At 44.0% G+C, this 24,425-nt stretch overlaps 2 protein-coding genes across 2 annotated transcripts; both read right to left on the bottom strand.

Annotated features, from left to right (window-relative positions):
• Positions 1-329: 329 nt before the first annotated feature.
• LOC103757559 (IgGFc-binding protein) lies at positions 330-14,677 on the bottom strand. Its single transcript, XM_025895119.2, has 14 exons — positions 14,565-14,677; positions 13,516-13,582; positions 11,045-12,298; positions 9,984-10,300; positions 8,846-9,176; positions 7,879-8,393; positions 6,347-6,908; positions 5,537-6,129; positions 4,399-4,972; positions 2,787-2,986; positions 1,985-2,365; positions 1,432-1,718; positions 1,267-1,299; positions 330-955 (listed from the first exon to the last, which is right to left on the bottom strand). The coding sequence occupies exons 2-13, from the start codon at positions 13,574-13,576 to the stop codon at positions 1,293-1,295; spliced, it is 5,082 nt and encodes a 1,693-aa protein (XP_025750904.1). The 5' UTR covers positions 13,577-13,582; positions 14,565-14,677; the 3' UTR covers positions 330-955; positions 1,267-1,292.
• A 1,549-nt stretch (positions 14,678-16,226) lies between these two features.
• Positions 16,227-20,199, bottom strand: LOC108639725 (sushi, nidogen and EGF-like domain-containing protein 1). The gene is made up of 8 exons (XM_018072935.1): positions 20,072-20,199; positions 19,277-19,321; positions 19,146-19,181; positions 18,721-18,851; positions 17,787-18,068; positions 17,487-17,624; positions 16,775-16,959; positions 16,227-16,343 (listed from the first exon to the last, which is right to left on the bottom strand). The coding sequence occupies exons 2-8, from the start codon at positions 19,311-19,313 to the stop codon at positions 16,340-16,342; spliced, it is 813 nt and encodes a 270-aa protein (XP_017928424.1). The 5' UTR covers positions 19,314-19,321; positions 20,072-20,199; the 3' UTR covers positions 16,227-16,339.
• Between the last annotated feature and the right edge of the window lie 4,226 nt (positions 20,200-24,425).

Raw genomic sequence — 24,425 nt, 5'->3', positions numbered from 1 at the left:
TGTGAGTCACAGTGCTCTATACCTTGGTGCCGCAGTCCAAAGGGGGGATGGGACCATGGCACCACATGGGTCCAGGACACGAGGAAGGGTGCAAGTAGAATCCTTTATTCAAGCATGCATGTGGTCTTTTATCAGCTTGGGAGGGGAAAGGGCCAGAACATAGGGTGGAGCATGGGACAGACAAGCGGGGGGACAAACTAGGATAGGGAAACAGGCAAAAGGGGGAGGCGCAGGGGAAGCGGGGAGCAGGCAAACTCATGGCAAGCCTGGGCATGTCCAGGCTGTGCACTGTGTAGTGTGAATACAATGAAACCACATAATAACAGTAAAGTCCATATAATAACTGTAAGGTCCATAAAATAAAATCCTGTCAATTGCTATATGTTTTTCTCCACGCCTAGAACTGTTCCATCACACCTTGGGGTCAGAATGCCCCAGACTTTGTGGTTGCAATTTGAATCACGTGAGGATCACAATGCCCCACACTTGGGGTCACAACCCTCCCCCCCCCCACTGAGAATAACATTGCCCCACACTTAGGGGTCAGCAGAGTACCTCATGCTTGGGAGTTGTACTCCCACACACTTTGGAATCGTTACCTCCCAGTTTTCAAAATTAACAAATAAACCTCAAATCCACCCTCAAAAAAACCCTTTAAAAGCATTTATTGATTGTTGTCCAATGGAAGTATAATTTTTATAGGGGAAAAAGCAGGGGGATTCGGGTCTTTTTGACCTGAATTTCATATTTTTTGAAGGTTCCAGAGGTCAGATGGGACACTGTGGCATCTGGATCCACATGGAGATGATCCTTTTGGGGAAAATCCAGGAAAATTTCATGGATTTAAGGCAAAATCCAAAATTTTCCTAAATCTGGGGCAATTAGAGCTGGACCTGCCTATGGGGCAGGATAGATGGGAGCGTCAACTTCCTGACGGATCTGGTGGGAGATGTGGCTGGAACAGAGAGAAAACTGCATCATTTTGGGCAGAAAAAAATTTTTGGCAAAACCAGGAATTATTATGCAAAATGGAATATTAATATATAAATAATAAGTAATTACTATGCAGAAGTGGGTCAATAATATGCAAAATGGCTTGATTTGGGGAAAAATGGTTCATTATTGGGCAAAAATGGCTCATTTGGGGGCAGAAATGGTAATTATTGTGCAACATGGCTCATTGTCAGGAAAAATATCTCATTATCGGGGAAAAAAAGGCCCATTATTATGAAAAATGGCTCATTTTTGGGCAAAAAGTTTGCTTACCAGGCTCGTTCCTGCAGGATCCCTCCTCAGTCGCTGCGGATGAAACCAGAGAAACTGGAAAATTTCTTCCAGAATCTGCCCATCCCCTCCCTCGTCAACATTATCCCCAAATTTCTGGATGAAAAAAACATGGATTTGGGGGTAAAAAAATTAAGACTTACTCACCATCCAGCAAAATCCCGGGATTTCCACATGTCCACCACCTCGCCAACACTTTGGGCATCACGTCCATCTGGAAGCTTCAGGTCATCTCTAGGATTTCCATTGAAATTGCCACAGGGGGCACACAGACGGGCGGCCAGGTTCGAAGCCACGGTGATGGTTGCCTCTCCATCACGAGTGACTGTGACAGACATCCCTGAACGATGGGTGACTGTGACATTCCCAGGGGATGAGGTCACAGAGACGGAGTCGGAGATAGTGGCGGGGAGGCGGGTGAAGAGGCCATTGACCTGGAAAATTCCAGACAATCCCAAAAAACATGGTAAACCCCTAGTTTTTCTTGGGTAAAAGGGCTCTAAATTGGGCAAAATCACTCTGTATTATCTATCCATAATCACCCTTTTTCTTTGCAAAAATGGTTAATTATTGAGCATAACCACATTATTTTGGGTGAAGTAGTTCAGTAAGAGGCAAAATCTAATAAGATTTTTGCCCAGATCTCTCTAGAATGACCCAAACCACCCCGACATGCTTGCCTCTTGCCTTGCCCACTCACCCACACCTCCATGTTGCCATTGACGCTGACAACGCCCTCGCGGACAAAGACGATGGCAGCCGTGGCCGCTGGGACATTCATGTCATGACAGTCGCTGACTTCCACCACTACCTTGAACCAGTCAGGTGCCTCTTCATCGCAGAGGGCCGACACCTTGTAGGTGCCACTGGCCAACAGAAGCCCAGGGACACCATCAAAGGTGGTCAGGGTGGCTCCAGGTGTGATCTGGCAGTGACCTTCACTCTTGGTGCACACTTGTGACCCGTCACGGGTGGCACACACCTGATCCAGGTGACATTGCATATCCCGGCACACCAGTCCCCGCAATGGGTGACAATGGCATTCCTTGGAGCAGTTGTTGAAGGTGACAGTCTCTCCTGCCTGAAACAGGAAATCTCGAAGGTTATGATCCATCTCCCACATTTTGGAGAGTAATTCCCAAAGTCCAAGGGGGGGTAAATGTCAGAGAATGAGAAATTCAGGTGGATTTGGTGGATTTTGGGAAACTCAACTAGTTAATGGTAGTGTTTTCCCTGTTAGTTATAATTTTTTCCTGTTGTCTTTTTTTCCCCACTAACTGTCCATTTTCCCCATTAATTTTCTTTTTTTCTTTTCCTGGCTAATCCCCTATAACTTCTCCTTTTTTTCACCATCAGTTGTTCTTTTTTCCCCAAAATCCTCTGGAACCTCTCAGATGGGTCAGCCCAATTCCCAGATGGGTCAGCCCAACCCCCAGTCTGGCTCCCAGCAAACAAACCCCACCAATCCCCAGCCTCAATGGTCACCTGCCCCATTCACTGACCTTGAGATAACGTCCCATGTGGAAGCAGCCGCAGTGCTCAGGTGACACACAGGTTTCCCCATCGAAGACAAACCCCTCGTTGCACTGACACCCCTCAAAGCACCCCCAGGTGCAGGGGGCAGGGCCCACAAGGGCAGCGCAGGTGACATCGCAGGTGCGGGTGCAGAGCTCGTAGTGGCTGTTGGGGGGGCAGGACAGGGCTGGGGAAAAGATGGAAAAGCAACACTGTTGGCATGATTCCAAAATTGTGAGTGTTTTATTTGTCAAAATTTGTGGGTGTTCAGAAAAATATCAGTTTCGTGGTTTTTGTTTTTTTTTTTTTTAATTTGACTTGGTTTTTTTTCCAGAATTGGAGGGGTCTTTCCCCAAAATTCGAGCATTTCCATCAAAACCTTTTCTTCCCAAAATTGGATTTTTTTTTTAAACTTGAGGGTATCATTCCAATGTGGCATTTTTACCCCATATTGAAGGGTTTTCAGTAAAATTGGATGTATTTACCAAAATTGGAGGGTTTTCTTCAAAATTTCAGTTTGGTTTTGTTTTTTCAAATTGGAGCTTTTTTTTACAAATCCAAATGTTTTTTACCAAAAATAAAAAGCTTTCTGCAATATTTTTTTTAAAATTGAAGTTCATTTTTTCAAAATTGGAAGAAAAAAATTTAAGATTAGAGGGATTTTTTCAAAATTTGAGTGGCTGAGGGAGCTGGTGTTGTTTAGCCTGGAGAAGAGGAGGCTCAGGGGAGACCTCATCACTCTCTACAACTCCCTGAAAGGAGGTTGTAGCCAGGTGGGGGTTGGTCTCTTCTCCCAGGCAACCAAGAGGTCATGGTCTTAAGCTGTGCCAGGGGAGGTTTAGGTTAAATATTAGGAAAAAATTTTTACAGCGAGAGTAATCAGACATTGGAATGGGCTGCCCAGGGAAGTGGTGGATTCACTATCCCTAGAGATTTTTAGGATGAGGGTGGATGTGGCACTGAGTGCCATGGTCTAGAAACCACAGCAGTGTTGGATCAAGGGTTGGACTTGATGATCTCGGAGGTCTTTTCCAACCCAGTTGATTCTATGATTCTATGACTTTTCAAGATATGTTTCAAATTATTTTTCAAAATGGGATTTTTTTTTGGAATTTGAGCCTTTTTTTTATGACTGGAAAGTTTTTATCAGAATGGCGGGTAATTTTTTCAAAATTAAAGGAATTTTTGCATAATGGGAGGATTTTTTTTTCCAAAATGGAAGGTAATATTTCTAAAATTTAAATTAGTTCTTTCAAAAATGGAGGACTCATTTTGAAATTTGATTTCTTCAAATTTTTAGATTTTTTTCAGAATGGGAGGGGGTTTTTTCAAAGTTTGAAAGAATTTTTGCAAAATTGGAGCGTTTGGCTTTTTTTTAATTGAGGGGAATTTTCCCAAAATTTGAGGGAATATTTTCCAAAATGAACAAGGGAAATTTTCCAAAACTGGAGAAATTTTTTCAAGAATTTTTTTTTCCAAAACTGTAGGAAATTTTTCCAAAATTTGAGGTTTTTTTCCAAAATTTCAGGGTTTTTTACAGGAGAAAATGTGGCTTTTGAGGAAAATAGGTCTGAATTGGCGAAATCCCGCCTGACTTACGGCAGAACTCCTTCGTCCTCCATGGTTTAACCACAGCACCAGCAGCCTGACAGGCAGCGACATATGCCTGCAGCGCATGACACAAGGCACCACGGTCCCCTCCAGCAGCACAGAGATCGTGGACACAGTGAGTGAAATACTCCATGGGGCTGACGCGTGGGTGACATGCCTGGAATGGTCCCTCTGCATCGCGGATGATCCCACAGGATCCATTTCTGCTGTAGGATGCTGTATCGGTGACATCACACTCGCCACACATGCCGTCCTCACAGCCATCACTGCATGCTCCATCCTTCTCTGGAATCTTCCAGGAGGTGATGAATTCCTGAGTGTTTCCCGCTAGTGCCCCTGTGGGCAGCCTGAAGTCATCACTGGGGTCCCCGTCATAGTCACCACCTAACCCACAGAGCCGGCCACGATAGATGTCGGGGACAGTAATGAGCAGGAAGGTAGCAACGTTGTAGAGGACACGGACTCCCGCAGTGGTGTGGAGGACAATGTTATTCCCTTCTTGGCCAATGCGGAGTTTGTTGTCCTCCATCACTAGTGGGAGGGTGTAGCGCTCTGAGTCCACCTGGGTTGGGGACAGGGTGACACATTTGTGAAATGCAGTATAAGGTCACCATACCCCACTCCTTGGTGATGCTGTAGCTATGGAGGGAGACCCCCACGCTCCTTACCATTCCCATGTCACCATGGGAGTCACTGGTTCCCACTCCACAGTGACGGTGTATCCAAGGATGAACACCATCACCACATTGTCGCTACGTCACTGTGGGGGTCTCCAGACCCTGCTCCACAGCAACAGTGCTCTGTCCACATGGACAACTGCTCTTTATTGCCACCTTCTTTATTGCCACCAAGTCATTGTGGGGGTCTCCAGATCCCGCTCCACAATATTGATGATGCACCCATGGGTTGACACCACCACCCTCTTCATAAATATATCTCTGTGAGGGTCTTCAGGCCCTGCTGCACAGTGATGGTGTACTCAAGGCTGAACATCTCCACCCTCCTTATCACCACTGCATCAACATAGGTGTTGCTGGATCCCCCTCCACAGGGACAATGTACCCATGGATGGGCACTGTCACCCTCTTCATTGTCACTGTGTCACCATGGGGCTCTACAAACTTACCTTCACCTCCCACCTCCGTCCCCGCTCCATGGTGACGGTGTACCCATGGATGGACACCACCACCCTCTTCATCGTCACTAGGTCACCATGACTGCCCGCTTCATGCTCCACCAACACTGTGAAGTTGACCAACCGTGGTGCCGGCTTGCACAGCTGTGCCAGGATGTAGGTGCAGGATCCTGGGATATTGAAGCTTCGTCCATCAAAGGTGACATAGTGGGGGTCCCCCGATACAACCAACCGGCCGTAACCAGTGGGGTGGCACCCCAACACCCCATCTTCCACCCGACACTCTTCATGAGCACCACAATATGCTTCCTGGCAGGTCACTGCACCATTGGCTCCACAGCGGCAGCGTTCCCGGCACGAGGGGTAAAACTCTATGTCCTTCTGGTAGTAGCGACCATGGTACTCACAGCCACACTCGGAGCGGGGGACACAGTCAGAGCCACTGAGGATGTAACCATGGTCACAGAAACAGCCTTCAGAGCAAGGTGAGTCGGGACAGGCAGCAGGGATGGAGGGGGTGAGGCAGGTGGGCTGGCAGGGGCTCCCACAAAGCTCATAGTGGGAGTGGGGAGGGCAGGAAAGATCTGGGGATAAAAAGAAGTACATAAGCAATGAGGACAATATCAAGAGGGAAGAGAAGTCCCTCCAAGAAGAAAGGAAAGAAAGGAGAAAGGAGAAAGGGAGGAAAGTAGGGAGGAAGGAAGGAGGGAAGGAAGGAAGGATGGAGGGAAGGAAGGAAAGAAGGAAAGAAAGAAGGAAGGAAGGAAGGATCCTGTTTGCCCCCACCCCACCCACACTCACCACAGAACTCTACTGTCCTCCATGTCTCCACATCCACTCCATGACTCTGGCACGCGGTGACATAGGCGGCAACACCCTGACACACAGTGTCGCGGTGTCCCCTGTAGTGACAGGCGTCGAAGGCACAGTCTTGCAGGAATGGCTTCGGGTCAATGACACCATGACACTTCTGGAAGGGCCCCCCTGCTTGGGCAATCACCCCACAGTACCTGTCCCCACGGTATGGCTGCACTCGTGACGTGTCACACACTGGGCACTGGTCGCCACAACCAGCTGAGCACCCAGGGACATCCCCCACCTTCCAGCTCTCACCCAGCCGGGTCTCATCGGGGGCGTGGTGGCCACCTGGGGTGACAAAGTCATCCTCGGGGTCACCGTTGGCATTGCCACAGAGGCCACAGACTGCACCAGAGTAGGCTCTGGGGAGGATGGCACGAGCATAGCTGTACCAGTCAAATGTGACGGTGAGGCCGAAGTCAGTGACGACAAAGCCATGGACACCACGGTGAAACACGGAAAAGTGGGGGTGGGTGAAGGGCAGGGACACGAAGGTGCCGTCCACCTGGAGGAAGGGGGAGGGAGACAAGGGTTGAAGACAAGAAGGAACTGTATTGAAATCATAGGTTTCTGATTTTATTTTATTATTGTATTTCTTATTTTAATTTTATTTTTATTTCTATATTTTTTATTTTATTTTGATTTGTAATTTTATTTGAAGGTTTATTTATTTTAATTTTTTAATCATATTTTTCTTTTGTTGATTATTTTTATTATTAAGTTTTTATTTTGTTTAATTTTTATATTTTTATTTATTTTTATTGTCATTTATTTTTATATCTTAATTTTATCTTAAATAATTTATTTTTCTTTTTATTTATTTTAATTGTATTTTTATCTTTTTGAGTTGTTCTTATAATTCATTTTCAATTTTGGTTCAATTTACTTTTTTATTTTCTGTTTATATCTGTTTATCTATTTTTATTTTTGTCTCATTTAATTGTACACTTTATTTTCTATTTTATTTTCTCTTCTTTTTATTTTTTACTTCTATTTTTTTATTTAATTGTTATTTTTAATGTTTATTTTATTATTTGATTGCAGTATTTTTCCTATTTATTTTTTTAGACAAACTTCTAAACATATCAAAAATGTGAGGTTTAACCCCAAACTCCCTTCTCAGGGCTTCAACCTAGAGGTGCTGGGCAGAAATTAAATTTGAATTTGGGGGGATACAATGGAGGAATTTTAGGAGGGGGAAATGGGGACTTACAGGATAAAAAAAAAATAATTTGGAGGAAAAAATAGAAAGTTTGGGGGGGAAATGAGGAATTTGCAGTAAAAAAGGGTACTTTGGGGGGGAAAATGAGGAATTTGCAGTAAAAAAGGCTACTTTGGGGGGGGAAATGAGGAATTTGCAGAAAAGAAAGGGCTTTTTGGAGGGAAAAAGGTAATTAGAAGGGGGAAAAGGGGAATTTGGGGGAAAAAAAGAGAGGGAATTCAGGGGTGAAAATAATTTTTTAGTGTCCACCCACCTTGACCTTGCGAGGGTGCTCCTGGCTCATGCTGATGACGCTCCCATAGACCTCCAGGGTGACGGTCTTGGTGAAGCTTACGGCGCGGCTGCCGCGGTGGTTGTTCTCCACAGTGACATTGAAGGGGACCAGCATGGGTTTGGGGGTGCAGAGGGCAGCAAACTGGTAGATGCAGGAGCCTTGGAAGTCAAACCTCTTCCCATCAAAAGTTGTGTAGTGTGGGTCACCTGTCCCGATGCAGGTGTAGTGCTTGTTGGGTTCACACTTGGAAACGCCGTTAACTGTGACACATTTCTCCTGTGATTTACACTTTCCTGGATTACATTTCACTATCCCTGTGCCCTCACACCGACACCGCTTATGGCAGCTACTGTCTTCCCAAAATTCCTCGTGGAGCTTGTAGAAGCGATTGTTGTGGAAACAAGAAGAGGTGGTGCTGGAGGTGCTGGAAGTGCTGGAGCTGCTGGAGGTGCTGGAGGTGTTGGAAGTGCTGGAGGTGCTGGTTGCATTGATGCCTGTAAGGGATTTAAAGTCTGTGAGACACCCAAGACGAGTGGACCTCAGGAAATCCCCAGTGTAATTCCATGTGTTATTGACATCCAGAGTCAGATCAGTGGGACTTTGGGGTGTTTTAGTGTGAAAAGACCAATGCAAACCTTCCCCATAATGGAGGTGTTGGTCACATGGACACTTAAAAGGAACTGGTGTTCATGGGACATCCCAGAGGGACACTCTCAGGAAAATCGCACCATAATTCCATCTATTTTGGGCACCTGTCCCAGATCAGGTGGGTTTTGGGGTATTTTAGGATGAAAAGACCATCACAACCCTTCCATGTGCTGAAGATGTTGATTACGTTGACACCTATAAACACCACCATTGCTCTAGGCAGATCCCTGAAACTGAATTCCCACATACATCCTCTTCTCCCTTTCCCAAGATCCTTGGAAGCCCCACATGAACTCACCACACCCCTCTGTGTCCCATGGAGTCTCCTGGTCTCCACAGTCTTTCTGGCATGAAGGATCTCTCCAACTTTCTGCCCAACCTTCATCACCTTCACCAGGAATACCATTAGGAACCATTGCCTCATCCTCTGTATCCTCATTGAAGTTACCACACAGGCCACAGGTGGCCCCAAAATAGCTGCTGGGCACTGCCACCATGATGACCTGGTCCTCATCATAGGTCACCTGCAGCCCAAAATCTGTCTGGAGGATGGTCCGACCCTCATTTTGAAAAATCCGGATTTTTCCAGCTTCCAGGGTGACTGGAAGGTCTGTGGATTTGTTGTTGACCTGGTAGAGTGGAAAGAGGGGGAGGAGGAGGAGGAGAAGTGTTAAAACTCAGTGGATGGTTCACAAAACAGAAGGAAAAGTGACTTTCAGAATAATCAATTTTCATTAAAATCAGAATTTTTGCCCCAGTTCCACAAAATCCAAACCAAGAAAAGCTTTTCTACACTTTCTGAGCTTAAGATCTTGTTTGTGTGGAGGTCGTGTTTGGAAGTAATGACATCCCACCCAGAAAAATTGAGAGTTGTGTCACCTAGACTTCATTTTTGACAGATTTCTTTGTGTTTCATGAATCTCATGGAGAAATCTGACCTTAATATTGGCTCATATCCTTAAAAATTGCCTTTTTTTCTGGGATTTAACCCCAACATGAAGATAGGTTGGTTGGAGAAATCTGGAGTCAGGGATGAAACACCTCTTCCTTGTTTGTGACTTGATTGGGAATGGAAAAATTCCCAAAATTCTGTGGGCTTGGTGGTTTCAAATTTTAAAATTGCCTTTTTTTTCCGGAATTTAACCAGAAGTGGATTTAACCTGGAGTGGGTTGGAGGCACCTCAAGTTGGGGATAAAAGACCTTCTTCTTGGTCTTTTGGGTTGTTTGGGATGGAAAACCAAAAATCAAAATTCCATGTGTTTGATAGTTGTACTTATTTTTTAAGGCCCACATCAACACTGCAGTGATTTATACTCTTCCATTTTTTTGTGTGTTTTTCCTAATTTTTTAAGGTCAAACTCACCTGGAAAGTTTTATCCACTGAGAATAAATGGTTTTATCAGTAATGATGGATCCAACACCTGGGGAAACTCACCTGGATGGTCCTGCCCCCCCCAGCACGGATGGAGACATTGTAGGCGTAGACATAGACGTTGGCCAATGGTGCCTCAGAGCGATCCTGGCTCCACCCCTCTTCCACGGAGAAGGGCTCCAGGGTGGGGTCGGCCCCGCAGTATCTGGTCAAGGTGTACCTGCAGCCTCCATGGATGGACACAGGGGCCCCGTCAAAGGTGTGGTACTGCAGGGATGGGGAGCCAGTGCAGGTGCCCAGATAATCGTGACGGCAGATGGGCGCGCCCTTGTCCAGGTGACAGGTCTCCTTGGGGCGGCACTGCACCTTTCGGCAGGGGTCTGGGGATTTATTAATGACGAGTGATTAATTGGTATTAATTAATTCTATTACTGATATGCTTAATGATCCATTTCAGAGATTTCACAGAATATTTGGAGTTCCAAGGGACCCTAAGGATCATCAAGTCCAACGCTTAAGTGAATGGTCCTTTACTTATATGTTATGCAGTATTTATTGATTGCATTTATTTATATTTATGTATATTTTTTCTAAATTATCTGTATATCTATATATTCTTTATACATTCATTTATATATTAATTATCTACTCACATTTGCTTATATATTTCTATTATAGTATAGCATTATTATAAATATCATACTTTTATATAATTCTAGTTAATTTAAAAATATACATGTATCACTGGAATGTATTTTTATTATATATACTTAATATATTGTATATTAAATTTATTAAATTTAATATTTATTATATTTATCTCTAATATTTATATATTCTCTATATATTATTTATCTACATTTAGAGACAGTAATTTTTATGTATTATTTATATATTTATGTCTCTGTTGATCCTTATTTATTTAAATATATTACAAGTAGTTCTTTTGCCATTATTCTTATAGAGTAATATATTAATTTGTATGTAATGAATGCTGTCATTTATATAATTGCATGATTATATATTTTTATAATTAGATTTAATTAACCATAATTACTATAGCTGTTATTTATATCCATATAATTATAGATTATTTATTGATATCAAAGTCCCCCTCCACTCACCACTGTCACAGGCTCCCTCTGCTCCATAGCGTTTCCCTTCCCCTGTCCCAATGCTCCATGCCCCAAATGCCGCTGTCTCATGCTCCACCCGATGGATTCCAAATCCGCTTCCCAAATTTATCCCAATCCACGAATATTCTGTCCCAGGGACTGGTTCCCATGCTGTGCTCCCTAGTGGCCTCTGATTCAGCAGTATTCTGGAAGTTTCCGCTGTCTTGGCTACCAGCAGTACATGGTTGTCATATCCTTCCAGCGTGACAATGCCATAGGAGTTGCAGTAACTGGTGACATCGGGAACGGTGACAAAAAATGGCATAAAGGTGACCCCACCACTATTTCTGCCATTCCCCAAAAGAAAAACCTGGATCCCGGCATCGGAAGTGAGGAACAAGCCCTTTCCTGACTGGGCACCATAGAGCACTGCGTGGTTGGGTTGTAATTCTCGTGTGGTCTCGGTGACCTCACCGTGACCCTTGACCAACGTTGGTTGTGCAGCAGAGATGTAGGCTACATTGGATTGTCCCCGGAAGGGCACTGGTGGCACGATGAAGGTTGTCCCCCACTGGGTGATGGGGCGGAGCTGTTCCACCATGTGATCACAACGGCTCAACCTGCCCACACATGTGTGGCCGCTGAAGATGGCAATGGGTCTCTGAGCCACAACCCGTGTTCCAGAAAGATCTGCCGCGCTCTGGATCTGTGCCGCTTGAAACGGCTCCAGCAGGATGGTGATGGTGGAACCACGTGGGTGCAACTTACCACGGAAGGTGACGTCGGCATTGAGGTGAACATTGACTGTGGTGGGTTGATCCCAAGTGGCCACTACGAATTGGGAATAGTGGGCGGGGCCAGGGCTTGGGGTGACCACGTGGTATTCTGTCCCCCATCTGTGGACTGGGATAATGACAGCAGAGTCAGCTGCAGAGGGTTTGTCGTTTATCATCACTGTGGTGACAGCAGCAGTGGTCTTCACCACCACGGCGTTTTCAAAAAGTTGGCTTCCCACCATCTCAGCTTGGGGTGGGATCTTCACCAGGATTGGTTGGTTAGCAGCTGCCTGTACCGTCATCCGTAATCCAGGTCTTTTCATGGAAATGGTGGCGGTGGTGGATGGGGAGGGGCCAGTGAGAAGGAGGAGGCGGAAGTCGCTGCGGAGGGTGCGTTGGTCCCCATTCTGCTGGAAGGCCACCAGGAACTCCTCTCCCAGGTGAGGTGGTGACATGACAGAGGTGACATGGAAGGCATGGAGGAGAGCTGTGGGGAGGGGAGGAAGAGAAGGAACTGGATGAAGGGGAGGAAGACTAGGGGTGGTTAATTTGATAGATTATTGATTTGATGGATTATTATTTTGATGGATCATGGATTTGATGGATTATTGATTTGATGGGATTTTGGTTCAATGGATTATTGATTTGATGAACTATTGATTTGATTGGCTTGATTGATTTGATGAACTGTTGATTTGATGAACCTTTTATTGAGGAGTTTTGATTGGTTTGATGGATTTTTGATGGACTATTGATTTTATGGATCATTGATTGACGGTCTATGAATTTGATGAACTATTGATTTCATAACTTGATCAATTTGGTGGATTATTGATTAATGGATTATTAGTTTGATGGGTTATTGATTTGATTGACTTTGAATTTGATGGAGCTTTGATTTGATAGGCCATTGATTTGGTGGGTCATTGATTTCATGGATTATTTATTCAGATTATTGAGCCAATGGATTTATGGACTAGTGGATTATTAAATTGATGGACTTTTTATTGGACAGACTACTGACTGATGGGCTATTAATTTGATGGGTCATTGGCTTACTGAGTCTTTGATTTGCAGGATTATTGATTTTATAGACTGTTGATTTAATTTGATTTGATTTGATGGGATATTATTTTGGAGAAATAAAAATTTGAATCAACATTTGTCTGATGACTTGATGAATTATGGATTTGATAGACTTGATTGATTTGATAGACTGTTAGATCATTGATTTTATGGACTGTTAGTTTGATGGACTACTGATTTGATGTATTACTAATTTGGTGGAATATTGATAAAATAGATTGAATGTACAGTTTGATGATTATTTATTTGACAAACTGTTAATTTGATTGATTATTTTTAATGTAATTGACTATTAATTTGATGAAGTATTGATTTGTTAGATCATTAATTGGATGGACTTTCAATACACTGCATTTTCCAGATGAGAGAATAAACTCCATTGATCTGAACAAATATTTAACTGATTAGACTAATCTGCTAGATCATCATTAACAGAAACAAACAATTTGAACAATTACAAATTTGACAAAACCCCAATTAATTTCTTGGGCAAAAGATGGCGATTTGGACCTAGGAAACCCTTCTTTGGGACTGGAAAACCCTGATTTTGAGGCAAATTCATTATCTGAGGGGAATCTTGCAGCTTCTGGGGCATTTTTCCACCCAGCTGGAACTTACCCCAGAACATGACAATCCAGAACCAGTGTGGCACATCTGCTTTTCCCAGGCTGCCATCCATGATGCTCTGGGTGCAAAAGGCAAGAAAACAGTCAAATTCTCAGATTTTTTTAAATCTCACTAGAATTTGCACCAAACTCACTCACTTTTTGACCTAAAACTCACAAATCCCCAAAAACTGTGGTTTTCACCCTTGCACTCATCCCAAAAAGGGGTGTTCTGTTGAATGTGCCCCTAAAAATCTGATTTTGTCACTCACATAGTCCCCCAAAGCCACTACTTTTACTACACATATTTAGACATCTACACTTTAGTGCACCTGACCCCAAAACAAGTTTTCTGGGGGACATTTCTATATGCCCTCCCCCACCATTCAAGATCCCTTTGCTTCTTTTTCCCCTTTCCTCCCTTTTCATTTTGGCCATTTCTAATTTTTTCCTGTTTTCCTTTTCCCCTTATTATCTTCATTCTCTTGTTTCTTTTGCTCCATTTTCCCCTCCCCCCTTTTTCCTCAATCTCCTTTTGCACTCTAATCCCATTTTTCTCCTTCCCTCCCCTTTTTTGCTTTTCCATTTGTTTATCTTTTTTCCCTTTCCTCTCCCTTTTTCCTCTTTTCACTCATTTCCTCTGCTTTTTTCCCTTTCCTCCACTTGTTTCCTTTCCCCCCACTTTTTCCCTTTTCCTCCACTTTCCCTATTTCCCCCTCTTTTTCTTCACTGTTTTCCCTTTCCTCCCCCTTTTTCTTTTCCTCTCTTTTTTCTGTTACTTGCTCTTTTACCCCTTTTCCTCCCTTCTTTCTCTTATTTCCCCTTTCTGCTCTTTTTCCTTTCCTCCCTTTCCCCCCCCCTTTTTCCCTTTCCTCCATCTTTCCTGCTCTTTTTTCCCCCAAATCCCCTCACACATCTTCCAATCCCACTGTTCTAAGGACCAGAACCAGAGCTGAGGAGGGTGAGGGGAGGAATTTCAGGAATTTCCAGGTGGATTTTCCCGATTTGGAGGTTTCCTGCCAGAAAGAAATTATCAATTTTTAGATGTAGTTTTGCCCTTACCTGCCTCTGGCCCCGTTATATTCCCAAATTAGCTTCGTATCCCCAAAGAGCTCTGTTTTATCCCCAAATCTGTGATGAAAACACAATCCCAGGGCAGCAGCTCTGGCTCCTCCCTCAATTATTTTTTAATTTTGGCAGAAGAACAGGGAAAAAAATGACTAATCCAGGCACCCTTGAGGGACCACCCCACCCAATGCCTTGACATAATTTTTGGCCGGAAAAGGTGAACAGGGGAGAAAAACAGGGTTTTTTATTGAAACTAATGCAAACAATTGGCATTACCAAATATAAAGTTGTGGTTTTTTTGGAAGATGAGGTTCAAATTTTCCCAAAACAACAAGTAGAAATCAGGGGAGGGCAAAAATAGGGAAGGTTAGGTATTTTTTGCAGAAATGGCAGGGGATGATTGGTGTAAAAAAGGGAGGGGGGGAAGGGAAAAAAATCATTTTGTGGAATCAAAACGATTGAGTGGCCAAGATCAATGGTATGCGGTACAAGGGGAAGTGCTGGATCCCATCCTTGGGTCACAAGACCCCCCTGCAATGCTACAAGCTGGGGGCAGAGTGGCTGGGAAATTGCCAAGTGGAAATGGACCTGGGGGTCAACAGGGGCTGAATATGAGCCAGCAGTGCCCAGGTGGCCAAGAAGGCCCATGGCATCCTGGCTTGGATCAGGAATAGTAAGGCCAGCAAGAAACAGTGCAGTGACTGTACCCCTGTCCTGGGCAAAAATGAGACCACACCTCAAATCCTTGGGTCAGTTTTGGGCCCCTCATGGCAAGAAAGACATTGAGCAGTTGGAGCATGTCCAGAGAAGGCCAATGGACCTGGGGAAGGGTCTGGAGCACAAGTCTGGTGAGGAGCAGCTGAGGGAGCTGGGGATGTTTGGCTTGGAGGACATTCAGGGGAGACCTCCTCATGCTCTGAACTACCTGACAGGAGGTTGTAGCCAAGTGGGGGTCAGAGTCTTCTCCCAGGTAACCAGCAATAGGACAAGAGGAAATGGTCTCAAACTATGCTAGGGGAGAATCAGGTTGGGTATTAGGAAGAATTTCTTTGCAGAAAGGGTGGTCAGGCACTGGAAGTGGCTGCCCAGGGAGGTGGTGGAGTGACCAAGTTTGGAAGTGTTCAAGAAATGATGGGATGTGGCACTCAGTGCTCTGGTCTAGTTGACCAGGTGGTGTTTGGTCGAAGGTTGGGCTTGATGATCTTGGAGTTCTCTTGCAATCTTAATTATTCTGTGATTCTGTGAATGGGAGTGAAGGGGTAAAGTTTTGTCTTGCATGCCTTGTGTTATGTCAGAGTGTGTTGTAGGAGCAACAGTTTTGGCGTATTGTCCTAGTTTTTGTGTTGTTTGTGTTGTGTGGCACGGGGAGTGTTGGGCGTGCGTGGTTTCATGTTGGAGCGTGTTGTGGGTGCAACATTTTTGGGGGAGGTGCCATATTCTGTGTTATGCACAGGTACTGTGTGAACTTGACTTCATACAGTGCAAAAACTCATTAATTAACACCCAAAAAGGCACAAAGGAATGAACTCCAGCACATTTCACCCAAAGCCCCTCAGATCCCCTGGAACTGTGGGAACAGTGATTGTGACATGGCTGTGATGATGTCACCATGGGTACCATGGCTGTGATAATGACATGGACACTACAATCAATGTCTTGGATGTGATTTTATTGCTCTGGTAGAGGAGGACATGACCTTGACCTTCCAATTGACTTCATTGAAGACAGTGGTGGTAATGGGGATGTCCCTCTGTCCCAGCCCCCTAGATTCACCTACAGGAGACATCAAGAGCCCAAGAAGAAAAATCACTTCCCCCCCCAAAAAAAATCCCCATTTCCTCAAAAAGTTCCCAGTTTCCCCCCAAATTCCCCAATTTTCTCCCAAATTCCCAATTTTAAAAAAATTCCCCAGTATTCCCCCCAGAATTCACAATTTTGCCCCAAATTCTAAAATTATTCCATAAAATCCCCACTTTCCCCCCCAAAATTCTCAATATTACATGTCCAAATACTCACTTTTCACCCCAAATTCCCAATTTCCCTGAACAAATTCACCATCTTTTCCCAAAATCCCCAATTTTCCTCCCAAAAGCACAAATTATCCCCCAAAATCCCCTCTTTTTCTCTCTAACTCCCAAATTATCCCCCCAAGTTCCCACTTTTCCTTGAAATTCCCAATTTTCCTCCCCAGAATTCCAACTTACAACCAGCAGTCACTGTCCTCGTTCACCTTGGGAGGGTCCACACCCGTCAACTGGAAGTTGTCCACTCGGAAGACCCAGCGCCCTGGGACATTGACATTGGAGGTGGAAGTGATGTTGATGATGGCATCTGTCTGGGATCCGGGAATGTTGTAGAAGTTGGTGTCATCACCGCTGTTGAATCCCGCCTGGAAAATTTGGGGGGAATTTGTGGGGACTGACCCCACCCAAGGGGGTGTTGGGACCCCAAAATTATGTTAGGAGGTGAGCACTGACTGTTGGTGGCCCTCAAAAATGTTATGGACCAAATCCATGACCTTCACCATCATGATGAGCCTCTTCAGAAGATGGGTGGGACAACTTCAATCTCCCCCCAAATCACTGTGGGCCAATCTCTGACATTCATCATAACTATCTCTGGACAATGGACTGGACCAACCTCTGACCTTCATCATCCTCCTCCCCAGAAGATAGGATGGGCCAACCTCTGACCTTCATCATCATCTCCAGAAGATGGGACAGGACATCCTGGACTTCCCCTTAAAAATATTTTGGGCCAATCCCTAGTCTTCATCATCATCACCATCATCATCATCATCATCATCATTGTCATCATCATCCTCAGAAGATGGGATAGGCCAATCCCTAACCTTCATCATCATGCCCAGAAGATGGAGTGGGACGTTTTCCTCCTCCTCCCCCCCTCCCCACCTACATGTGCTGCAATCCCTCCAAGCCCCGTTTCAGCATCCCCGTCACTCGCCGCTCCTGTGGTCCACTGGATGTCCCAGTAGTTTAGGATGATGAAGAATGTCTTGGAGTCAGTAGTCAGGACAGCCTGGAAGGTGTTGCCCTATGGAAAAGGTCACAGAGGTCAAGGACTGGTCATGGAGGTAAGGATTGGCTGTGGAAGTAAAGGGTGGGTCATGGATACCAAAGATAGGTTGGTCACCAAGGCCACCAAGTGAGTCACAAGAGCCAATGAGTGACTTCCATGCCCCAGCCACAGACTCACCTTTGTGGAGGTGGAGCCGTAGTAGGCCACGTGGTCCCAGGTGGCCACAAAGGCCCAGGTGGCAGTGAAGAGGGTTTCGGGGAAGTACTGGTTGATGTCTCGGCTGATGTCCCCCAGCAGCACCTCATTGGTGGTCTGACGGTAGAAGATATCCCCACCCAGCACGTTGTCGACATCTGCCCAGTAAGGGGCCACGAAGGAGCGCCCATCCACCAGTGGGAAGGGATCGGGGGTGTATTCTCTGACAGGTTCATCAAAGGAGATCACCCCATTGTTGTTCACCTGCAGGTGACACCAGGAAGGGATGGGGACAGGGGTTGGGGGTGCATCATCTTGACTTGGGGTGTGGACATGGACTATACAAGGGCCCCAAGACTCACCACACACAGGACTTCCCAATACCTACCAACCCCCTAAGGCCCACCACTCACAGGCCTCCCCCCCAAGCCCCCCCACCCATAGAAATGCTCTCTCACAGGACCCCCAAATGCCCCTAGAACCCCCCAAAACCCACCAACCACAAAAGCACCCAACACCCCCCAACCCCATCAAGACCCACCCCTCGGGGACCCTCCCAAAACCTGCTACTCATAGGACTCTACAACACTCACCAACACCCCAAGACCTACTACCCACAAGACCTCTCACCACCCATCACCCACAGGACCACCAAGGACTACCCGCCCAACACCCACAATCCACAGGACCCTCCAAACCCCTCCAAACCCTCCAGTACTCCCCAACCCTCTCAAGACCCACCTGAAGACTTTTCAATGCCCCAAAACAAACTCCTCTATGAACTCAAACTGGGTTAAATTTGGAGAAGGGAGTTTGGGGGTAGGGACACAGACAAGTGAAAAATGAAGCAGAAACAGAGAGAAAATTGGGAAAAATGGAGGAAATTCCCCAAAATCTTGAATTTTCAGTGACCTACAAAGAGAGCTTCATGGGTTTTGCCATAGAAGGTAAAGGGAGTGAAGAGGGCGATCCTCTCAGATGTCCCATCATCATGTTTGGGATTCGTCTGGTCGCCCTGGTCTGGTCCGTAGGGATAGAGCAGGGACCCTGTGGCAAAATCAAGATTTGGGAACTCTCCCCTCAAAAAACATCTAACTATATGGATACTGAAGTGAAACATGCCAAATTTGGGGTTTCTGTGTTCTTGGATACCTAAAAATGGGTTTGTCTGCTAAGATGTGATCAAGGTGAAACTGGGGTGTTAGGGAATTACCCCATGGAGATTACATAAGGAACATATAGATTTGGGGAGAAATAATGGGAAAATGGTATAATGGGGGTTAGAGAAAGCTTGTTTTAGGTGGAAATAGTGGGTTTTAAGGCAAAACCTGCCAAATTCACCTTTTTCAGATGAGGTGTTGGTGTCCACAACGGATCCTGGAGAAGAAAAGGGGGGAAGGGAGTGGGAAGAAATGAGTCAATCCATCATTCCCCAACAGGGATGAAAATTATAACTATTTTTCAGAATTTACCCAAAATCAGGAGGAGGAAAACACCAGAGGGTAACATCCTCGACCCTAAAAAAAATGTGAAAATCGGGGAAAATTTAAAAAAGATAAACCAACAAAAAATCCCTAAACCACAATCCCCCCAAAAAGTCCCAGAAAGTGATGAGGGTCTGGAGGCAAAACAAAGCAATAATGAGGGTCTGGAGGCAAAAAAATCCCACTTTGAAACACCATCCAGGCTCTTTTCCCAGGAATGTTTTGTGGGAGGCAGGGGGAATGTGTTATTCTAAACACTTCTTTAACTAAGTGAAGTATTTGGAAAGTTGGCATTTTAATTTTATTATCTTTAATTTATTTTCCAGTATTCATGTAATTTAATTTTGGTGGTTTCCTAATTTAATTTTTTTATTTTTAATTTAATATCATTGAACTTTAATTGAAGTTTTCAATTTAATTTTATTTCATTTAATTTTAAATTTTTAGTTCTAATTTAATTGACTATTTATTTGACTTTTTAATTTAATTTGATTTTTATGTATTTTCTATTCATTTTGATTTTTAATAAATTTTTATTTAATTGAATCTTAAGTGTTTGCCCTTTGTGTGCACAAATTGAGGATTTTTGCCATTTTTGTGCACAAATACATGATTGTTTGCCCTTTTTTTAATGCATAAAATCAGGATGTTTTTGTCCCTTTTCATGCATTTTTAAGTAATTTAAAGAGAGAAAGCTTTCTTAATCCATGAAATATAAGGAATTTAAAGAGAGAGGATTCCAGGGAATGACTGAAATCCTCATCAGAATAAAAGTTCCCTCACCTGGATTCCGATGAATAGAAGAACCGGGGCCTGAAAATGAGCTCCAACACCTAAAAATGCTGGGGTTTACCTCATCCAGATCCTTCTTTTATCAAAAAAGCACGGAAATAGGGAATTTGCCAACTTCCCGCCCACCCAAGCTCTCTGAGCTCTCCCAGGATTTTTTAGAAAGGGGTATTTGAGTTCACGAGTTGTGGATTTTTGGCTCCTCCAGATTCTTTCTTTCTTTTTTTTTTCTTAAGCACAGACAAGCCTCTTTATGAATAATTTTGGGGTTCTGGAGACACCTCTGGATCCCTCATCACTTCACAGGGTTTTTTACTCCCAAAATAGTAAATTTCAGGAATTTCAGGATGGGGGATTCTGGGTTTCTTCTCTGCTGAGCAACAGCCTCCCCCTGCCAAAAAAAACAAACCACCAAAAAACAAACCCTCCATGACTTCCCTTAGTTTTGGGGTTATTTTATGGCATTTACTGCGGAGAGAAGAAAAAACCCTCAATCCCTGCATGTTAGGACTTTCAAGAAGTTCTCCATTATTTTCTCATTTCTTCTCATTTTCTGCTTTTTTCAGGGGAACTCCCATCCCCTGATTTAATTTTCCTAAATGAAAAAGTCCTTTTAAAATTATTTGTTTATTATTTTGAGACTAAAAAATAAATCTTTCTTATGTATTTTGGCTTTTTTTTCCAGGATAGGGGGAGAGAGGAGAAAAGCCCTTATGCACTGGAATTCTATTTTTTGGGAAGGAAAAAAACTCTTTAAAAATATCTGTATTTTATGGGTGCTTTTTAAGGAAAACCTCCCTTTTATTCTCTTCACTTTAAGGAAAAGTCCTTCTGTATTTACCTAGAGTTTTAAAAGTATTATCTTAATAACTCTCCTTTTGTTTTTTTCTTTTTTTTTTTAGGGTGGGGGGATGTGGGGGTTTTTTGTTTGGTTGGTTGGTTGGTTGGTTTGTTTTGATCTTTTTTAAAAGAAAAACCTATTTTATTTGCTTTTATTTTAAGAAATGTCATTTGTCCAAGTTCAAGATGGGTGGTTTTAAGCTTTTTAAAGCCTTTTTCTGGCCAGGAGCAGGACTCAGACTTCTCCAGAATTCTCAGCTGGGACTTTTCTCATTAGTTTTTGGAAAAAAAACCAGACAGATTTGGGTTCACCCCCCTGGAGACACTGGTTTGGGGTTGAGGAGGAGGCAGTGATTCTAAGGAATTGTGCCTGTGTTTCACACCCATTGCAACGACCCCAGAGTCCCTCATGTGTTGTGAGGTCCCCAAGGATCTCACGTCTATCGCGACATCCGTTGTGGGTCCCATACCCGTTGTGACATCACCTGTGGGTCCTCACTTACTGTGACACTCCTCTGAGTCCCACAGCCATGGCAACATCCCTATATGTCCCGCAAGTGTTGAGACATCCCCATGGGTGACAGGATTCAGCATCCCATTCCCGAATTCTCCAGAATTCTAGGTTCAGTTTCACAACCCATTCCACTCTGGCCAGGTGTGGTAAATGGTCAGGGTTTAATGTTCATCCCCTACACCTCCCTCCTTCCTTCCCTCCTAAACATGCCAGGTTAAAGGGGAAACCCATCTCCTCTCTTCCCTCTGTGCTGGCTTCCTGCTGACATCATAACATACCTTCATGAGGTACTAGGGGTTGTCCCACATCAAGGATGGTCCCTGAGCCACTTCCCAGCAAGTGCTGGGGTCTGTGGGGTCTCCCCTGTGTGTAGCTGTTCAGAGCCAGGTGAGGGATATCTGCAAATCAACATGAATACATTGCTGTGTGACTTTGCTGGATTGAGCAAGGCTGGAGTGCAGGTAGCAACTCTGCAAGGGTCTTGCAGGGAGAAGCAGCAGAAAGGTTAATGCTGGGAGTCATCTTGTGCCACTGCTTTAAATCTCTGCTGACAAGCCGGGTGAAAACCAGATTGCTTAAAAATTCTTACTGTTAGTAACTTAGTGTGTTCTGGAGAAGTCTGTTTGGTTTGCATTTGGTGTGTTGCTTTTTTTCCTCTCTGATTTAAGGCTTTGGCTTTTGTTTGCACTGTTAATGCTGGGATGAACAGCAAAATTGCACTTCTGCTAGTCAGAAATCATGCTAAATGCTGATTTCAAAGCTTGTTTTCATTAGCATTTTCCTGTCTGGGGACATGAATACTGAAAAGATCATGCCGATTCCAATTAGCATTAAGTGATAGCTTGTGTTTGCTCTGGATTGGACCAAACTTTAAGCTGAACTAAGAGATTTACATATGTAGTATGTAATATGTAGTTTGAATTAAAGGAGCTGTTTTCTTCTGAAATTCAGTTTGTTCTTTCTGTCTACTATGAAAAGCAGCTTTTTTGGCCTGCTATCCACTGGTGCCCCCAAAAGATACAATCTGGAAAGTCAAGTCTTTCAAGCTCACCCATAACTTTGGATGGATCCCTTGCTGAATATCCAACTTTCAGCCCCTGAAGGAGGGTCAATCAATTGGCACAAATTCTGTCTGCTTAGAAAACCAGCTGTTTAAACACCTGAAATCAGGCATTTGGATTCCCACTAGTTTTAAAATCTTGGCCTTAGAACATGGTGCTATGAATGTTTATTGCTGCATTTGGGCTCATGAGAAAACTGATGTTGTTGTAATTCATACAACTGGAACCACCAAGAGTTACAGTGGAGAAACAGAACACAAACTACATAATGGGCCCCTAAGCCAACCACTTGTGATTCTATGTGTCTCCAGGACTAAATAAGTGATGGAATTTCAAAACAAATTCTATGTTTATAGAGAAGGGGGACATTTAGAGTTAACAAGAGTTTTACTATGCATCCAGGAAGAAATATTAACTTTCTTTATGACATGGAGAAAATGCCTCTCAATATCTTATGTGAAGTGCTTTGAGATCTCCTGGTACATATTCCTGTCTCTGGTATTTATTTTCTTTATTTTTCCTAATGGTAAAAATGTTTGCAAACTTGAACATCTTTTAGAATTTTATTCTTATCTCACTCCTCTGAGGAAGAAAAATATCACTGATCACATGCAACAAGCAGAGAAAATAGATGGTGGGACCAAGGAAGGACATTCACAATGCCTAATTTAAGCACCTGTGATGGGTAGGTGAGGTAGTGTCTAAACTCCTTCCTTCCCTGCCTTCTGCTTCAGCAGCTGTGACCCTAAACACTAGAGCTGCATTCCTTATTTTTCAGGTTGAGAGAGGGAGTTGACATGTTGACATACCAGCCATATTTTCCTTCTGGAAGCCCTACATCACAGCATTCCAACAGTGTGGTTTCTCTCACCTTCCCCTGAAGCCTGTGGAATGGGCTGTGGGCAGGGCTGTGACGCAGGACTTAGTGAAACACTGGTCTGATCCGATGTGGCAGTTCCTGTATTCTGTTTTTTATTGTGCTAATGATCTCTGTCATCCAGCTGGCAAAAGCAAGGCTTGAATGATTGTCTGTAGTGCCGAAGGGCAGCCTTAGTTGGGTGAGGAAAGCAAGCCTGGTATTTTTTAATCAGGGTCTCCAGACTGTGGTGAGGACAGTCTGACCCCATTAAGGGTGACACGGCACCTCCAGCATGCTGGAATGCCACCATCAGTCACTGCTGCAGATGATGGACCAAGCCAGCTTACCTGGCTGCTCGCTGGGTGTTGCTTATCTCCCTTTGACTCCTTCAGGTAACCTGCTAGGGGTGCCAACAGGTTTTTTAATTAGACTCTGTACACCCTCAGCAGCCCCAGGGATGCAGCACAGCTGCCACTCGCTGCTCTGCAGCAGCAGGAGAACAGTGGTGGTTTAGTGTTGCACAGTTATTGCAGGAATATGTATCAGTGCAAGCTTGTAGTGAAAGTGCCAGTGTCTGCTCTCTGCTCTCCAGTGGTTTCTCTGTTTGCTTTTAAATCCCTGTGCTCAAATTTCTTATGCCCCCTAATTAGAAGCAAGAGAAAGAGACACAAGGGAGGTCCCTGGTTGACATTTGGGGTTTATTTGTATTTATCATTAGTAGCATTAAATCTTTTTGCAATGAGCCTTTGAAAAGAGAAAGTACAAGGAGATACACAAAGAAGCTCATTTACAGCTTTGCAATAAAAATCTTGGCACACATTATTGAATTTGTGATTAAACTGGCTTGTCATACTACAGAAAATTAAAGAGAAAAACAAGGATTAATCTCCTATTTAAAATGGGCTTGTCTGTGACTCTGTTCCATCAAAACTAGCAAATGTTTTATTAGCAAAGGCTCATTTAAAAAAATTCTACCTATAAAATGAGGCAGGTTACATTGTTACTGCTAAAAATATACTAGAGCTAAAAGCTTGGATTTAAAAAAAAAATGTAATTTTCATAAAGTTCACTTTC

The sequence above is a fragment of the Manacus vitellinus genome, unplaced genomic scaffold, assembly GCF_001715985.3.
Source record: "Manacus vitellinus isolate BGI_N305 unplaced genomic scaffold, ASM171598v3 scaffold_23_pilon, whole genome shotgun sequence".
NCBI classification, from domain to species: domain Eukaryota; kingdom Metazoa; phylum Chordata; class Aves; order Passeriformes; family Pipridae; genus Manacus; species Manacus vitellinus.
This window is presented reverse-complemented; position numbering and strand designations above follow the sequence as displayed.

Bases quoted from the DNA above. Each gene is read 5' to 3' on its own strand.
- LOC103757559 (XM_025895119.2), bottom strand. From the start codon at position 13,576: ATGGATGGCAGCCTGGGAAAAGCAGATGTGCCACACTGGTTCTGGATT. The intron at 6,130-6,346 runs GTGAGTGTGGGT...TTTTATCCCCAG, and splicing joins GAGGACAGTAGAGTTCTGTG to ATCTTTCCTGCCCTCCCCAC. The intron at 2,366-2,786 runs GTCAGTGAATGG...TTCCTGTTTCAG, and splicing joins ACATGGGACGTTATCTCAAG to GCAGGAGAGACTGTCACCTT.
- LOC108639725 (XM_018072935.1), bottom strand. From the start codon at position 19,313: ATGTTACCCTCTGGTGTTTTCCTCCTCCTGATTTTGG. The intron at 18,852-19,145 runs GTGAATTTGGCA...ATTTTGCCACAG, and splicing joins CAACACCTCATCTGAAAAAG to GGTCCCTGCTCTATCCCTAC. The intron at 16,960-17,486 runs GTAGGTGGGGAG...CAAATTTTCCAG, and splicing joins TTGGAGGGATTGCAGCACAT to GCGGGATTCAACAGCGGTGA.